At 40.9% G+C, this 19,115-nt stretch overlaps 1 protein-coding gene across 7 annotated transcripts in view; it reads left to right on the top strand.

Moving 5' to 3' along the window:
- LOC141253135 (transducin-like enhancer protein 1) overlaps nucleotides 1-13,771 on the top strand; it is a 69,001-nt gene extending 55,230 nt beyond the window's left edge. For 4 of the 7 annotated variants that reach the window (XM_073670905.1, XM_073670895.1, XM_073670909.1 and 1 more), the window contains 4 exons: nucleotides 2,673-2,820; nucleotides 8,976-9,126; nucleotides 10,421-10,497; nucleotides 11,093-13,769. In XM_073670905.1, the coding sequence (XP_073527006.1) occupies nucleotides 2,673-2,820; nucleotides 8,976-9,126; nucleotides 10,421-10,497; nucleotides 11,093-11,200 (484 nt within the window). In that variant the 3' untranslated portion in view covers nucleotides 11,201-13,769. Of the gene's footprint in view, nucleotides 1-2,672; nucleotides 2,821-8,975; nucleotides 9,127-10,420; nucleotides 10,498-11,092 lie in introns of all 7 variants that reach the window. The other 3 variants (XM_073670908.1, XM_073670906.1, XM_073670903.1) reach the window with 2 other exon arrangements.
- The last annotated feature ends 5,344 nt before the right edge of the window (nucleotides 13,772-19,115 follow it).

Genomic DNA, 19,115 nt, shown 5'->3' with positions numbered 1-19,115 from the left:
GCATGTACATAAAGTGCAGCACAGATTCATCTCACTACTGAGCATGTACATAAAGTGCAGCACAGATTCATCTCACTACTGAGCGTGTACATAAAGTGCAGCACAGATTCATCTCACTACTGAGCGTGTACATAAAGTGCAGCACAGATTCATCTCACTACTGGGCATGTACATAAAGTGCAGCACAGATTCATCTCACTACTGAGCATGTACATAAAGTGCAGCACAGATTCATCTCACTGCCTCACTACTGAGCGTGTACATAGTGCAGCACAGATTCATCTCACTACTGAGCATGTACATAAAGTGCAGCACAGATTCATCTCACTACTGAGCGTGTAAATAAAGTGCAGCACAGATTCTTCTCACTGCCTCACTACTGAGCGTGTACATAGTGCAGCACAGATTCATCTCACTACTGAGCATGTACATAAAGTGCAGCACAGATTCATCTCACTACTGAGCATGTACATAAAGTGCAGCACAGATTCATCTCACTGCCTCACTACTGAGCGTGTACATAGTGCAGCACAGATTCATCTCACTACTGAGCATGTACATAAAGTGCAGCACAGATTCATCTCACTGCCTCACTACTGAGCGTGTACATAGTGCAGCACAGATTCATCTCACTACTGAGCATGTACATAAAGTGCAGCACAGATTCATCTCACTACTGAGCATGTACATAAAGTGCAGCACAGATTCATCTCACTGCCTCACTACTGAGCGTGTACATAGTGCAGCACAGATTCATCTCACTACTGAGCATGTACATAAAGTGCAGCACAGATTCATCTCACTACTGAGCGTGTACATAAAGTGCAGCACAGATTGATCTCAACTAACAACCGAGATCCTTAGACCAGGGACTAGAACAGACATTTATAGGACATTTCATAACTTTCCCAAATTCTTCTGAAAAAATATTCAGCACATCCTGCATTGTACTACTGTACCCAATTTATTATATATTATCTACAACGCCGACTCCACAGCCCTGCTTCTACATGTAGTTTTGTAACAGAAGCTTTAAATCGCAGCTGCTTTGTTAGTGCTTCTGGAATCGCATGATCACTTGGATTTATAACTGGCAGCTGCGATGCCACCAATTGTAAATATACACATGAATATACATGGGATGTGTGTGTATATGTATGTATATGTGTTTTTAGATGAGTGCACGAAGATGGTGTTCCATGAATTAAAGCGTCCAATCATTGGTGGAAAAATGAAAAGCTGCTTTATTGTTCCATGTACTGGAACATTTCGACCTACCATAGGTCTTTCAAGTACGGTAGGTCAAAACGTTGCAGTACACGGTGGAATAAAGAAGTTTTTGAATTTTTTTCACCCATGATTGGACGTGGTCTATCTAATTCATCTGTGCTCTCGCCTTTCTTGCCTTGTTAATACCTAGTATATAATATTGCATTGCTACCTAGGGATCTGACGTGGTTGTCAGATTTTAGCCAAAGTAGTAGACTCCCTTTTAGTTTTCTCTTTAAATAATGACCTCTCTTTTGATGGCTTTCCTGGAGGGTAATGTCATTTTATTATAGAGAAATGCTGACGCAAAGTTCTTGGGAACTGACCTTTTGCATTTTATGTTCCATGACCCTGGCAGTTGGAATATCTTAATACCAGCAGCGAATGCCAAAAGGGTTAAACAAGGCTTAGCAGGGATTTTTATTTAATTGCTCTTAGAGCTAGGTTGTATGTAGCTCACATCTTTCTGAATCCTATTAGGTTGGCAAACCTGCTTGTATAGGAGGCCAGCAAACTATTCTGTCTGGAATAAATCCATGAGGCTTTACAGGCTGTTTGGCAGGCACATGACAGATTTGGGACTGATAATTCTCCTCTCAACCTTCAGATGTAATTTTTAAGCAAGCCCAGCCAGTGTCCTCTTTCCCTTATCCACCCACCCCTCCTCGTCAAATGCTCTGGATCTGTTAACCACTTGTACATGTCTCCTACATGAAGAAAAATGTGAGCTATAAAAACTTGGATAATCTGCTTTACCCATATTGATGATTTAATATTTTAAAGGGGTAGTTCATCTCGTGCATATTTGGCATTCACCGGATATATCTTAAATAAATTATAGATTTGTCCGTCTGCTGAACTGTAAGCCATTATGGACCATGTTGGGGGTGGGGGTAGCTACACATGTGCTACTCCTTCATTTATTTTCATTTATTTGTATGAGTAACGATAATTGCAGAGTACATTTACTATAAAAGTGCCTTAAGTGTCCAAGATGAGAATACCCCTTTAATTAGTACTGTTGTGCTTTAAAGCAATTTAATTTGTCTAGTTTTATACATAAGCTGCCATCTGCCCTCCAAAAGGGTAGGCTCAAAGTTCCAAGAATTTCAAATAGATTTTTGATGGTACCAGAAATTGTGACCGATAAGGTTTTGGAAACTGATTGGTGCCTTTCTTGCGGTATTCTATTTAGACAGTAGCCTTTTGAACTTGCTAGAATAATGCTAGCAGCTTGAACCTGTGGTTGTAGTTTAGATTTGTTAGTATGGGAGGAGTAGTGTTCCATTTCACTGGATTTACAAGAGATGACACATGTAGGGAAAGTCCAAAGCTAACAATGTAGCAATGTTTACCTTGACTACTGGCAGGAAATCATTATTCAATCTTGTTTGTCTTATCAGGCAATTCCAGGGCCACACAGATGGAGCCAGCTGTATTGACATTTCTAATGATGGTACCAAGCTCTGGACTGGAGGTTTGGACAACACCGTGCGGTCCTGGGATCTACGTGAAGGCCGACAGCTCCAGCAACACGACTTCACCTCACAGGTAACTGGTTTATACTTGGAGGTAGCTTTTGTTTCACCCTCTCTTTGTTTGTTCTAGCCACATAAGCTTTAGCTTTACATGGCCTACAAGCCATGCTTTGGGCACCTGCTCATGTTTCTTGGTTTCATGATGACATCTGTTCTTCAACCAGAGCAGCCCTTGTTTGCTTTATGTTGTGTTACTTGACATGGCATTGACTTACTATAGTTTCCCTTCCCACTCTGTTGTTGAAGGTTACATTAACGAAAAAGAAAATGTTAAATTTCCACTAACAGCTGTTAACTGTAGATCTGCAAAGCATATCTTCAGGAGCGTGTAACACTTGTGCTTTTAAGACTTCTTAACTCGGGTCTAGTACCTGTAGCTCTTATGGATTTAAATGGAACCTGTCAGGCGATTCATGCTGTCCAAGCCACAGGCAGCATGAATTTCCACTTGGTTACATGATTGCAGCCAAGTATATTCTCTGAAATGCTGAAATAATATACTTTGTAGATCCCATCAGAGGAATAGGAAAAGACTTAAACTAATCTGGCTCTGCCACTGTGTGGCCATTCCCAGCACCATTAGAGATGATTGTGTGGTTTCTCTGACCAGTCAGTCACCTGCAAAAGCGCTGTCAAGAGCCATAGACAGAGAGCAAATGAGTTTAGCTGCCAAAACTTCCAAAGCCTTTCAGAGGACGATATACTAGGCTATAATACAGCCAGGCTGTAATTAATGCTGCTTGTGGTTTGGGCTATATGAATTGCCTTTTAAAGGACCAGCTGTTCCATGATTTTGTCTCACTAGTAAGGTGGCTTTGGTTACAATTCATCTAAATTATTTGGAAATGGGGAAATGCACTCCAACATTGAAATTTCAATACCAAGGGAAAAGTTGTGGAATGTAAATGAAATTTTGAAAATTATTTTTAAATCTCAACTTATTCTGTTTTGATTGTGTCACACACAGGAATAAATGCACTTGCATGCCTTGGCATCCTATCAATGAGGTTGTTAATGGATGTCTGACGAATGTTCTGCCACGCTGAATGCATTTTGCATTTGGGAATGCAAATCGTTAAAATCCACTGCTGACAGCTCCCTTTACAATTGCCAACCAGTGACATCCCAAATTTGCTTGATGGGAGACAAGTATGGAGATGCTGCAGGCCATAGTATCACGTTGAGGTCACACAGGCTGCTCCACAGTACAGTAGCATAAGTAACATGGGGCCTGGAGTTGTCATGTTAAAAATCTGCTCATGGGCCACAATGGAGAAATGGCCTTACCACTAGTTCCACAACTAAATCGGTGTAATGCTGAGCGGTTAGCATACTTGGAATGAAAACTGGGTCTGGCTACCATATATGATCACCCCAATGCCATAATACTGAGGGTACGACTGGTGTGATGTTCCCTTGTGAAGGCCACTTCATGGTTTTGCCCATGTTGTCTCCAGTCCCATCTCCAGCTATTGTTGCATCCAAGACAAAAGCGTGACTCTTCGCTGAAAAGCATAGAGCTCTATTGCTGTTTTTCTCTGCACCATGATAATCTTTTTGAGGGCGGTGGCATGAGAACACCTTTAGCTGGACATCTTATTTGCAGCCCAATGTCGTGCAAACACCTTCTGATGGTTTGTGTAGACCAGTGTTTCCCAAACCCCATCCTCACGGCCCCCCACAGGTCATGTTTTCAGGATCTCCTTAGTATTACACAGGTGAGCGAATTCCTGATGCCTTGATGATACTTCAATCATCTGTGTAACACTAAGGAGATCCTGAAAACATGACCTGTGGGGGGCCGTGAGGATGGGGTTTGGGAAACACTGGTGTAGACACTGTTTGATGCCTTAGGCTTGCTATGTGATTTCCCTTGCAGTACAGTAGATCAATTATGGAACCAGTGGTATGGCCATTTATCCAGTGTATTCCAGAAGGCATTTGTCAACACGATCCTGCCTGGCAGCAAGTAGCTCATGCAACTGTGAGAACCTTTTGTGGCCTAAATGTACTACTATGGCCTGCAGCGTTCTCCAATCTTTTCTCCCATCAAGTACATCTGAGACGTTACTGTTTAGCAATTACAAAGGAAGCTGCCTGCAGCGGATCCTGATAATTTGCGTGCCCAAATGCATTGTGTGGCGGAGCATTCCTCGGATTACCATTAGAGAGGTTTTACCATGAACAAAGTACATTTTAATTAATAGATCTTGGAATAAAAATAAGTTCCACAATTGGATGTGTTAAAAGAAGAAAATAAAAAAAAAAAGACCCTGTGCTTGCTGAGATAATCTTATAAATTTGCCCTTGTTGTGTACTGTGTAATGGCTGTGTCTGACCGTGCAGGAACATGGTCTGATCATACCACATCTCCTGGGCAGTGGAGGAAGCAAAAGAGTATACAGCTATTACAGCTGGGGATCACAGCTGATTCTTTCTGTGAGGTAAAACATTTCACTACCTGTTATTAAGCAATGTTTTACCTCAAGAATCAGCTATGATCCCCTGCTGTAATGTCTGTATACTCTCTTGCTTCCTCTTCTGCCCAGGAGATGTGGTATGATCAGACCATGTTCCTGCACGGTCAGCCACAGCCATTACACAGTACACAGCAGGAGCACATTTATAAGATTATCTCAACACAGGAATTTTTTTTCCTTTGCCCCATGACGGCACCATACGAGAGAGGGGAATTCACACATCAATGACAGGAACCTACTGAATAAAAGGGTGGAACCTCTCCCACACATCAGTTGGTTTCCTGTCGTTGAAGGGAACCTGTATCTAAATAATCAGGTGCAGAAAGGAACAGATGAAGACTTACCCAGGTCCAGCCCAGTTGCTTGGAAAAACGCCTTCTTGCTTGTAGCTAAGTTGTCTGGTCCTGGAGGTGCCACCAAAGGACCAGTGGGGCTCGTGTGGACACGAGCGGTAAAGACTTCGTATCTGCTGGCCGCCGCGTTGTCTTGAGTCTGAGCATGCGCGAGGTGCACTGTAAGTTGCTCGCCCTGATGAAAAACGCGCCAGTGACTTCTGACCTGGAAGTGGTAACTTCACTTCCACCCGGTCCGGATGATGCATCAGTGTAGCAGGAGATGCTGTTGGCCAGTCCCTCATTTAAAATTGGGTATGACCCTCAAAGAGCGAGTTTACTCTGGCTCTCATTTCCCCTGTGGTTATAGAGGAGCAACAACAGCAGCGCCAGCATATGAGTAGGCGCAGTAGTCGCACGAATGACAGAAGAAGCGACCGTAAGGCCAGCCAGAGAAGCAGAGTGGATCATGGATACAGTCTCCTGAGGAGAACAATCATGTGATTTAATCCAGCTTCCAAATCTGATATCCTGATTGAGTGGTGAGTAATCCTGTGAAAGTTCACCATGGTAATTAGGTCCTTTTTCTTTGTTTAATTACTAGGAAACACCTAAGAAATGTAGCTCAGTTTAAAAATAAGGACACTGTTTTTTTAGGGATAAGTTACCCTTCTCATGGCAAAAGAAACTCTGCTCTGCATGGATCCAGAAAACTATTTGTGAGTAATCTTCAAATTTTGCCGAGCATTGAACAGCGGTTATTAGGGCAGAAGTTAAAGATTCCCTTAAGACCTAACTCTGTAAAGAAAATGATTGAAAGAGAAAAAAAAACTGATTCGGATGAATCGGTGAAGTCAGAAGGTGAATGTGGATCTGATTCTTCTTACTTTTCATCCTCTGATGGCGGTACAGGGGGTAGACCGTGCTTCCCTGAAGAAGATAGCAGACATGGACAGATTGGTCAAGGCTGTATGAGCTACCATGGGCATCATAGATGCTAAAAAACCCAAATCAGTACAGGATGTTATGTTTGGAGGGTTAGAGCAGAAGGAGAGGCATACATCTCCAGTAAATGAGAAAATTAAAGGGGTCCTTAAAAAAGGATTGCTACCCTCTTCTTCAAAGAGAAAGAACCCCTTTGATAAGGAGGAGACAGCCCTGTTGGATTACGTTCCAAGGATAGATGTAGCAGTGGCCAAATCGTCCCGAAAATCTATGTTGCCCTTTGAAGACATGGGTATCCTGAAACCTCTGGAAAGGAAGATTGATGGCTACCTAAGGCATACCTGGGAATCCTCGTCGGGAGCCCTGAAACCAGCTTTCTCTGCGACCTGTACAGCCAGTTCTATGATCTGGATTGAATAATTGGAGTGTCAACTAGGGGATAATGTTCTAAGAGAAAAGATCCTGGAAAATCTACCATTGATCCAGGAAGCAGCAGGTTTCTTGCAGATGCCTCATCAGACTCAGAGGCCCACTGACCTGGCCACCAACTTCACAAATGCCGCTCGTAGGATGCTATGGATCAAATATTGGCCGGGGGATAACCTGATTTTAGACTGGACATGTTCCATTCAGTGTGATGGAGAGCGTCTTTGTCCAGGATGGCATCCAAAACCTTACCAAAGTTTGTGATAGAAGAGATTTCCCAGTTTGTCCATACCGGAGTATAAAAGGTCCTTTGATTCCAGGTTTGGCTGGAAAAGACTTACCTGGGATAAATAAAAAGGCAAGAGGGGGAAAAAAAGAGCATTCATGTTTGGGTGTCACTCCTCGGGCGAAAGGAAGTCTTCCCAGTGATGCCATTTTCTGGCTAAGGGAAAGGCTCTCCATCTTTCTCCCTGCCTGGGCAAGAATTTCATCCAATGACTGGATTCTCTGTATAGTTGAATCTGGCTTGAGGTTGGAATTTCAGACTTTTCCTCCGAACATTCACAGTGACATCCTCCTGGAAATCTTGGGAGGAACAGCCCTGAATGCAAAGTTTTGAATCTAGTCAAGAAACAGGTTCTCAAATACCAGTGGAAGAGGGAAAAAAAGGATTCTATTCCCCCTTTTCTTGATAAAGAAGCCAGATGGCACCTTCAAAACCATCGTAAATTTGAAAAATCTGAAACACATTCCTGATATATCAACCTTTTCAAAATGGAGTCAATAAAATCTGCTCTAAAACTTGTTTCTAGGTTGTTACATGAGTGTGCTGGACCTGAAAGATGCATACTACCATGTTCCAATCCGTGCAAGAGACAAATTCCCAAGGGTGGTCCTATTTATAAACCGAAGGGTCAGGCATTTTCAGTTCAGGGCCTTGCCTTTCGATCTGTCCATGGCTCTGAGAGTATTTACGAAAATCGTAGTAAAAATAAGAGTGCATGTTCGGGAGCAGGATACTCTAATAATTCAATACCTGGACAATTTCCTGATTGTTAGATCAGTAGAACACTGCAACTTACAGCTAGCAAGGATCAGAGCCATCTTGGAGGAATTGGGTTGGCGCTAATTCCATCAAAATTTGGGTTTTTTGTTTTTTTTATTCAAAGATCTATTGATTAAAATTAACTTTGTTCATGGGAAAACCCCTTTAATAACCTCATTGATAGCATGCCAATGTGTGTAAGTGCATGTATTTCTGCTTGTGGCACTCGTACTCTATACAGAATAAATTGAAATGGGTTTAAAATTGTTTCCCCTTTAGGAGTAGGTTACACCGGACAGATGGATTAGAGAGATCAGGGAAAAAAAAAATCATATTATAAAATGATATATATATTATGTCCATATGATTTTTTTTTTTTTATACTGGTCTTTACATGGGGACATGTCTCACAGAATCCTGCGAGGCAAAGAACTACAAGCTGCTCTGCATTATTACCTATGAGTAACGTCCCCTTGATAAAAACCATGAAGACCCATATGTCTGGAACTGTATGGTTGATTTTAAGAAAAAAACATAAAACTCAGGTGAGCTGTGTGAATAAGGTACAAATAAAATCTGCGTCCTGACCTGGCAAAACAGTTAGAAACACTACTGTTGCTAAACAGTAGGGTCTCGTCTGATTACCACCTGTAGGGTTGTACGAAAGGAATGCCACTTTATGTATTTTACTCTCTTATATAGCGCCATTAATTCTACAGCGCTTTACAGACATTATGGGCACTGTCCCCATTGGAGCTCATAATCTAGATTCCCTATCATGTCTCGAGTGTGGGAGGAAATCATAGTACTCTGAAAAAACCCACACAAACACGGGGAGAACATACAAACTCCTTGCACTTATTGTAATATACCACTAACAATCTGTCCTTTGGGACCTAAGGAGGTGACTTAACCTGCTTGATGCTTGCATACTTTCTAGATCTTCTCTCTTGGATACTGTCCAACTGGTGAATGGCTTGCAGTAGGAATGGAGAGCAGTAATGTGGAGGTTCTGCATGTTAATAAGCCTGACAAATATCAGCTACACCTTCACGAGAGCTGTGTGCTGTCCTTAAAGTTTGCCTATTGTGGTAAGTAGATTTCAAGACAGATTCTGTTAAAATACTTCATGTTTTAAGATGAATTTCTGGATGAAAAGGGAGCACAATCCTGACAGATCAGTGAAAATAACGGTTATAAGGCAGGTGGGGGTGGGCTTGGTTTCAGTAGCTGATTAAGTTTGGGCATCGCCTTGGCAATGGCCCCAGCCAGCAGTGGTGTGACGCTAGCAGCTTAAAGGTCTGATGGGGAACACGGTGACATTGTCCCCTTCTGGCTAGTCTCTCTAAGCTGTAGCTCAGGGCCAGACTAGCTTTTTATAGCGTAGCTGCTTTTTAGTTAGACCACAGTGAATGTGTGCTGAAAGCCACAAACACCCCCAACTTCAATGTTAGCAAGTTATTTTATTAGTGCCTTGGACAATCCTGTGCCAAGCTTGTGTTGGAGATCATCCAACACTTTACTTTTCCTTAGTGTGAGGTTGGGTGGCTAACCAATGCTGTGTAATACATTTTTAGGCCAGATTTATGCTGTCGCATGCAGCCGGACTTTAAAAACTGCCAGATTTTCATTCTTTTAGTGTGAGCTGTTAAAGGAAAGTTGTAAACATTTCTGTATGACTTGATGAGCCATTAAGTATGAAAATTGTTGTAGGCCCCCAGACTGGGATCACACAGGTACTGGTGTGCTCGGATGCAAAAATGCACTTGTTTGGCAGAAGTTGCCTAATGTTAAATATTGGATGGCCACTAGCTACAATGAAGAACCCTGTCTTTTCCTGCTCAGATTAGCAAAAGCTTGTTTACAGGGGATAATAATTGGGGACCAGCGTTTTATGAACCTTCATTGGGCAATTGTCTTGTCTGAATAGGCCTCTAGTTGGCCCGACATCCAAAAACGCTTCTATTTCCATCTCTTGCTCTTTTCTGAACATTCTATATTCCCTCATTGTTGGCATTTGCCAGCTGCCTATGTCATGTTGCATTATCTGTCCTTCCCCAGTTTGTTGCATATGACTGCCCTAATAACATGCTGATGTTCGTGTATTGGTTGTAGGTAGTCTTTCAGCCATGTTCAATGTATTTGCTCTGAGGAATTCCTGAGGACTGTATTCCCCCTGATCATTACTTTTTCACAACTTGAGTTCTGAAAATCTCCACATGCACTTGTAAACAATACTTGCAGCTCATATATATATTTTTTGCTTGTATTGTGCTTAAACTGGTGCTTTGGGAAAATAAAAATCTAAAGTATATCCTTGAAATCCTGCAATAAATGAGTAATTTTCCTTACTTTAAGTGACTTTTTTTTTTTACTTTAACACAGGTAAATGGTTTGTGAGTACAGGGAAAGACAACCTTCTTAATGCCTGGAGAACTCCATATGGAGCCAGTATATTCCAGGTAAGTTTTTCCATTTAATTTTATTACTTTAAGGCTATGTTCCCACAATATTTATTTGGTGAGCCTTTGATGTTACAGAATTTCTGCACCACTTATGTTATTTTTTTTTTCATTTAATTATTTTAAGTGAATTTCTACATAATTTTTATCACATTTTTTGTCTCTTTGGTATGTCATGTTTTATATAAATCAGCTTTTATTTTTGATACTTCCTGGCATTTGGCTTTGGCAAAACTTTGTTGGTCATATGTGGGTTACAATAGTTTTTATTGTGTTTCCAAAATAATACAATTTTTACCTGTGGATTTTCAGCATGTACTAAATTTCTGCAAAAAATGTACATGTTGCAGATTTGAAAAACGCACCGCAGGTCAGTTCATGCACCTCTTTTTTTTGTTATAAAAAAGTGGGTATGACATTTCTTTGAATCCCATCCACTTTGCTGGAACTGTAAGACTCTACACGTTTATTTCTTGCTTTTTTTTTGCTCACTAAAAATACGCATCAAAAACTCAATGTGGGAACTAACTTTTTATATACTCATTTATGTATTTTAGAGTTGTGAATTAATCCCTTAATTCTTTTCTTCCCACAGTCCAAAGAATCCTCATCTGTTCTTAGCTGTGACATCTCTGTGGATGACAAATACATTGTCACTGGATCTGGGGACAAGAAGGCTACAGTCTATGAAGTAATCTACTGAAAGTGACGGATACCATATTATTCGAAAGACTATCTTGGCCAAAATCTGCGGGTTTGTGTAGTAGTAGAAAGACTGTTCTAACAGAAGAGGAGAATGGGATTTTAACTTGGATTTTAAACTCTACCTGTGCATACAAACAGACTTGTATCCATATATATTGTGGGTTCAGTAATGGCTTGGAACAAATTGGAAGTCAAGAGAAGATGGACGTCAAGAGAAGATGGACATCAAATGTCTTAATGTGTCTGCTGAATTTTTTTCTTTTTTTTTTGGTGACTCGTGCTGAGGCACAGATATCCTGAAGATGGGTGACTTACGAGATTCTTGAAATACAAGCTCCTAAATATTGTTGTCCATTTCTTTCCTTTTTTATTGTATTTTTTGTTGAAGTTTTTGTATAAAATGTAAATATATTTGTTTTCCTACAGTAAAGGCTTTAGTACCAACAGCATTTTTTTATTGTCAAATATGTAAATTGATACCCATGGTGTATATAGCATTTGTAATTACTCGGTCAGGTTGTCAAGGTCTATTTTACTTTTGGTACACTGTAGTAGGTATAGTGAAGTTGTAAATGTTGTAAAATGCAGCTGCAATGACTTGTCATCAGGGTACTAGGCTGCTAGTTTAATGACCTATAGTCTATAGCTCATACTTTTTTTTTTTGCCTATCTGATTCTGCTTGTAACGTCATAAATGACTTTACCTATGATGGGGGTCTTCCTGTTACCTCTGACATTCAGAAAACACTTTTTTGCCCAAAACTGAGAGCCTGAATTTTAGACTGGGTACAGACCAGTGTATTCAACGGTCCGTGTACCGGCCAAAATCGCCGAACTGAAGGCAGACCTACAGCATATGTGACTATGAAACGCTTCATTTATGGGTAAAATGTCTTCTGTGAAGACTGATTTTTTCATTACTGAAATGGGAGATGAGTTAATACTGAAATTCTGTATAGATGAGAGGTAGAGGAGATGATGTGGGCACAAACAGAAGAGGAGGGCCCCTTTGCAAGAGTAATATATGGGCCCTTTACAGTCCAATAGCTCATCATGATGCACAATTTCACTTGCTTTAGGGGTGGAACTGGGCCCCCACTACCTCCTGGGGCCCCCTGTACAGCTGCACAAGTTTTAACAACTGGTAGGAAGAGCTAAAATCAGAGCTTATCCTCCCCTTTAATCTACATAAGAAATGGCAGTTAAGACTTTCTCAGTAATGTAGAAATCCATTTTCACTGAAGACAGATCTTACCTGTGATTTGAGAATTTTGAAAATGGTTAGTCCTGGAGTAGAGAAGCAGATTTCTTTGAGATATATTATGAAATGTCTTCCATGTGTACTATTGATTTTATGAAATAAAGTTTTTTTTTTTTTTTTTTCATTTTCAAGTACGGATGGGGAGACCTGTTCTTGTCATTCCGATCCATATGCGGACCTTGAAATATACCTGTCTGAGGCCTGCCTTAAAAGGGGTATTCCCATCTCCAAGATCCTATCCCAATTTGTAGTAGGTGTAATAATAATGTTAGCAAATGCCTCCTATTAAAAATGTAGTATAGTTCTTTTGATGCGCTATGTCGCTTATTCCATGTGCAGGCGTTGCAGGACCTTAAGTAGCCATGATTACAATCACTGATATAGTGACAGCTAGTTGCTAGTGGTCGAAACCATGGATACCTAAGGTCCTGCAATGCCTGCACATGAGGAAAGAGACATAGCGAATCAGGAAAAACTATACTACATTTCTTATTGGAGGTATTTGCTATTATTACACCTACTACATATTGGGATAGGATCTTGGAGATGGGAATACCACTTTAAGCCAGTCTGTGTGCATACACAAAAAAAAAAAAAAAAAAACATTTTTAAGATTAGAAATGTACCCTTTTTTTCTATATTGTTCTTGATGTGGACAGCTTAGATGGGTATATTTATTTAGTGACATCTCAAGGCTCGGGTTCATATTCAGCTTGATCTTTAAGTTGCTTATTTAAGCCTAAAGTACTTTCTCGACCTTCTCTATGGTATGATATAAATTGGTGTTCATGCCTTTATAGAGGCGGCATGCAGAATATCGTGTTCTGTTGCGGTAGTCTAAAATGCAGAACAGGAACTTGCACCTGTTCTATACCATATTTCATAGATGCATGGATAGATTGCCACCTGCAGATCTTGGAATATATTCTTTAAGGCTAGGTCCACACAGGACTGGATGTATAAGACTCCTGCATGCAGTTGTGCTACATTGTAGCATCTAGGCCGTAGAAATGTGGAAGCGATGGTTGTTTTTGCTGGCACAAAACATTGGTTGTAATCTTGCTGAAGAAAAGCTTACTGTCATGAACTAAGCCTATATGGTAAGATAATTTTTTTTTTTTTTTGGTTCTTTTTGTAGGAACAAGACCATGTATTTAATGCGGTGCAGGCTTTTCAACTGATTTATTTATTCTGAACACCCTATTTAGTGGTCAATACGCCTAGTACCATTTCTGCTTCCATTGAGTTAGGATGAATCATTCAATGGTTTTAAAGAGTAACTTTTATGTTGATGAAGTATAAACTTCATTAGTATGTCCGAATAAACTTTTATACACTGTATACTTTTTATTTTCTATTTTTTATACATGTTCTCGTCAGTAAGATTGATAATTCATGTTTTGCTTTTCTGCTTTCATCAAAAGATTTTACGTACTCTTTTGTTTGGAAACTTCTAACATTGGAAAGTTAAAAATATATACATTATGCTTTGTTTTTCTGCATTTTCTGTAAAAACCCCAGCAATTTAAAACTTGTTCTCTTTACAAAACTTGCATGACGCACAACAAAAATGGTGTGCGTTGCAGCCAAAAAAAAAAAAAAGTTTTCAGATGATGTAATAAGACCTTATTTTAGATCCGCTTTACAGCCACAATAATTAGACTTCCCACAGTGCTCCTGAACCAAACCAGGATCACAAGAAGTTTATCTTTTATGGCTTATCTATAGTGTTAAATGGTTTTCCAGTATTATTCTATTGTTAAAGGAGCACTCCTAAGAATTTTTTTTTTGCCTAATTGTATATGTAATGTAGTGTCGGTGCCATAAAATACTTACCGATCGTAGTCTTCCCCTATTTCCAGTGTGGCTCCGGTCCACTTCTCACTTGCGTGCCTTCTATTCCAACTCGCCGGTGGGGTTAATATATGATCCAGAAGTCGCTTTTACAATGCTAGTCCATGGATCCTAATTCTGATGCTCCATTGTAAAAAGCCATTTCCAGTTGACACACAAATTCCTGTGTGATTTGGCAAGTCTGAATTCCAGTCACATGAGTAAGAAGAGGACTAGAGTGCTGCTGGTAACCGGGGAAGACTGCAATCAGTAAGTATTTTGCTGCACTTACACTACATTAAACCTGCCGTGAACATGTACGTAGAGATTAAACAAATTCTTTCACGTTCTTCACCCACCCAGCAGCCGTAATGGACCTCTTTATGGCAACCAGGTACTTTGTGAATTTATACTAGGGATTGACGTTTAAAGATGACTTTCCTACAACACTGCCTTTGTCTTTAAGTTCTGTTTTGTCCACTATATAACAGTTTGCAGCCTATTCTATTTAATAAGAGCTTTTGCGTTCATAATGTTAAACCTTCCACAGACCTAGATGTTTGTTCCAGAGAATGGCAAAACCACTCCTCACCTATTATGGCTAATTTTCTGTAATGGCGTAATCATGAAAATCACTTCTGTGAATCAATATCGCCGCTGTGCATTGCTCAACAATCTCAAGCTTGAAAACTAGACCATATGACTCAGCAGGTTCATTTTAATGGTTAGGTATGAGAAGTATGCAGATGCAGGAGCGTAGAGCTGACTCTGTAATAAACGGCCTCAACCTTGTTTGTCAAACAGTTTTCTCTTTTGTGCCAAAACTTGATACTTAACATTGCTGTCTTACATTTAGACATCTTAGAAGTAGGCCAAGCCGGCTGCTGATGCTGCCATTAATGGCGTGCACAGTAATATATTTGGTGTATCTTGCAGGCCTGTCACTTTTAATTACGCTAAGTCATGGGTTGCTCACTTTTCACTTTATTCTCCTCCAAAGGGATGGTGCATGTAGGTAATTTGTTGTGCCCCCTTTTCTAGTGATTTTATTAAATTGTCTTGTATTTTAAAGGGAATCTGACAAGTTTTTGCTATTTCATCTGAGCGTAACATACCAACGCGAACACTTACTGGGCTGCTTGCTGCAGTTTTGATAAAATCACTTGCATCTGCTGCAAATCTAGCAGTTCTCTGAATATTGGGCTCTGTCTGGCACCAACCATACCACTGACTGGCAGCTTTCTGAGTACATTGTCCATAGGAAGCTTCCAATCAGTGGTGGGGACAGGGTTATACAGAGATCATAAATATGGAGAACTACATTGCAGCAGTTTTACTAGGCCTCTACTGACCTGCTAATAAGTGATTTTTATCAAAACTGCACCAAGAGGCCCAGTAAGTGATACATTGCAGGAATCTGGCTCTGCCGTTGCATTATGGTGCTCTCAGATTAGGTGGTAAAACTTGGTGACCGATTCTCTTTGAACACTATGATGTGAAGAGTGGAAGCCAGAATGGGGACTCATTTTGCTTAAATAGTAGTGACCTTGGCCACCATGAAAAAGGTGTGCGCTCAACACTCTTATTCACCCATCTTTCCCAAACTATTTTAATTACGAGGGACGTCTGGTTTCCTTTCAATTCCCTAGATCAGATGAGGCCTGGGGACCATCCAAATAAGGTACACCTTTATATGGTTGAATTATTTTTTTTTTTTGATAAATTACAAAGTACCTTAAGTTTATTGGCCTTCAGGTATTAACTTCTGATTGAGAACACTGCAATAAGTGATCTCAAGCGATTAAACAATAATCTGATGTTCATCCAGGGGGAAAAAAAAAATTGTCATCTGTATAGTCATCAATATGCAATCCTTATTGCATCCACTTTTATAAATCTGCACCGATGATCCATATGGGAGCAGATTTTCTAGGTCTAGAAGAAAGTGCATGCTGTTTTTTGTTTTGTTTTTTTTTTTATTAAAAATCTCACTTTCCATATAGACATTCGGTACATGGGTCAAAACTATCACCTGAACAGCCCAATTGATTAACCTTGATCCAAGTGATTTCTGAGGTCTGTTTGTTTGTTTTTTCTCCCCACTGACAGCATGAGGACCAAAAATATGATTGTGTACGGTTACTCTGTTTTAAGAGTACCACATAGACAATGTTAGTCTACAATACTAGTGCCGCTGATTGAGCTAACAAGGTTGGACCTACCATTGGTGTAACGTGTGCAGCTGCACTGAGGCTCAGCAGATGAGGAGGCCTACTATCTGCTAAAGTAGCAAGCCGCTTCTGTCACTGTTGTGATGAGCTATTGAACTGTAAAGGATCCATAACCGCTCCTCTTCTGTCAGTGTCCACCCCTACGTGTTATACTTATTAGTGCATTGGCTTTGGGACACAGAATTTTGGGTTCAAGTAACATCAGCGAACAGTTATTTTTTTTTTTTATTATTACAGTTGTCAGTCGCTCGTCAGACAGGGTATTTAGCCTCAAACTGACATCATTCTGAGGTTTGATTTTGATATCTGATCATGTCCTAAAATGGACACTGTACGTCTGCATGATTTACAGCTGTAAAACGGCCTCTTCACATTTTGGGATTACCTGTTTGTTAGGGAATCCTCGCATGTGTTGAGGCAGTCTTACAGCTGTAAATCATGCAGGCGCAGGGACTCTAACATATACGAGCGCGCCGAAGATGCTCGGCAAGCACCCGAGCATGCTTGATGAAAGTGTTAAATGAGCATGCTCGCTCATCACTAGTCTGCAGTCTCTCTGACTGCAGGCTTCTGAATTCTCACATTCTTCACACTGAGGTTTCTTCAGGAGAGCAAGTCAAGTGATTTGCATACTTCCGGCCACATTACAGCTAGAGGTGTCCAACTTTGCTCAGTTTACTAGTCGGCACATGACTGCATATATGCAAATCACCCGTTCCCAGGGCCGACATTGGAGAATCCTCAAAATGTGAGGATTTAAAAGTCTGCAGTCACTTTTTTTCAATTTTATGCTGCTGTTTATTTCTTTGTATATTTGAAACTTTTTTTTTTTTATATGTAACTGCATTACTAATGTATTTTAATGTGTTAATATTAATAGGACAAAGTAGACACCATCTAGTTTGATCCATTTTACAATTTCTAAAACACATTATATTACAATTGAAGCTATGCCTAGAAAGCAAATTGGGCCATATTCAAACAGCCATCGTTTGGGCGCTTTACTGCCTGGATTACTAACTGGAACTCACGGCAGAAAATTCCTAGATAATCAGTTCAATTTCAGCACCACCCTGCCGACTGATGACTGGACATTTTGCTTCTTTCACATACACTTTTAACACTTGAAATTGAAAGGGGTATTCCCATCTCCAAGATCCTATCCCAATATGTAGTAGGAATAATAATATTATTAGCAAATACCTCCAATTAGAAATGTATAGTATTTTTGATTTGCTATGTCTCTTTCCTCATGTACAGGCATTGCAGGACCTTGGGTATCCATGGTTATGTCCACTGGTAAAGTGACAGCTAACTGCTAGTGGTTGTAACTATGGATACCTAAGGTCCTGTACTGTCTGCACATGAGGTAAGTGGCATAGCAACTCAAAAATATTATACATTTCTAATTGGAAATATTTGCTGATATTATTACACCTACTACATATTGGGATAGGATCTTGGAGATAGGAATACCCCTTTAAGTATTGTCCAGGCTAATGATCCTTTGGATAGAATTTGACTGTGTCGTGGTCTTTAGTGAAGAATTCCTTCTGAGCTTCTATTTTACAGCAGGTTATAACATCTGATCTGTTGGGGTGCCATTTGTTGGATCTCCTCTGATTTGATATTGATGAAATATCTTATGGACTAGTATACAATGTAATTGTCTGGATAACACCTCTAAGTTACTGATTTAGTACATACAATTTTTTTTCTTTTAGTTGAATTTTTATCATAAATCATGTGCTTCTTCATGGAATCATAGGAGTAGGAGTAAATACAGCCAAAAAGGCAAATCACATTTCAGCAGCAGATGGAAGGAAGGGAGACACAGTCATTACTAGTGGGTAGGCGGAGCCCACATAGGATAGAACACCTCAGATTAAAAAAGAGTGTTGTCCGGCCCCTCCAGCTTGGGCTCCTCCTACTCCAGCTCTCCAGTCTAAAATTTGAGGTCACAGAGGATGGTCGCTGCTGGAAGCAGCTCCTCAGAAAATTTTTTTTTTTTATTTTTATCGGACAGAGACTTGGACCCCCGTGGTCTTGAGGTCTCAGGGGTCTCAGCGCTGCTGGACCCCCACCCCTCCCTTGGCGGATCTGCATTACCCTTTGAGAGAGGTCCCTGCAGAACCCTGCCGGCCCCGGGGGATGAGGGATGCTTCCCTGGCGGGGACGCAAACCGCGCATCTGGGGTCACTGCGTTCTCCGCCCTGGGGGGAAGCTTGGGCACAGCGCCACAAATCCCTGGGGGTCCCTGTGGCGCTCAGCTGGGTGAGTACTCAGCATGTTAATGTGTTTTGAGTGCTTCAGCGGCTGCTGCGGCAGCCGCTGCTACATGTTTTCAGGTGGTGACTTGTGTTTTTTTGTCCGCAGGTGGAGGCCTGCAGGACATGGAAGCGGGGCAGGAGCGGAGAGCGGAGGAGTCGCGCGCGCTTTTTTTGAAGCCGGCGGGGGGCGTGGCTTCGCGCCTTCCCGGTCTTTCGCGGGCAGGAAGCTCTCTGAGCGCGCGCTTTCTCCTGCCCCTCCTCTTCCGGTTTCTCTCTCCTCACAGCGCGGCGGCCATTACTGAGGCCTCCATCGGGCTC

This window comes from Phyllobates terribilis, unplaced genomic scaffold (assembly GCF_046119375.1).
Source record: "Phyllobates terribilis strain yellow unplaced genomic scaffold, ASM4611937v1 Scaffold_1__5_contigs__length_1240528914, whole genome shotgun sequence".
In the NCBI taxonomy this organism is placed as follows: domain Eukaryota; kingdom Metazoa; phylum Chordata; class Amphibia; order Anura; family Dendrobatidae; genus Phyllobates; species Phyllobates terribilis.
This window is presented reverse-complemented; position numbering and strand designations above follow the sequence as displayed.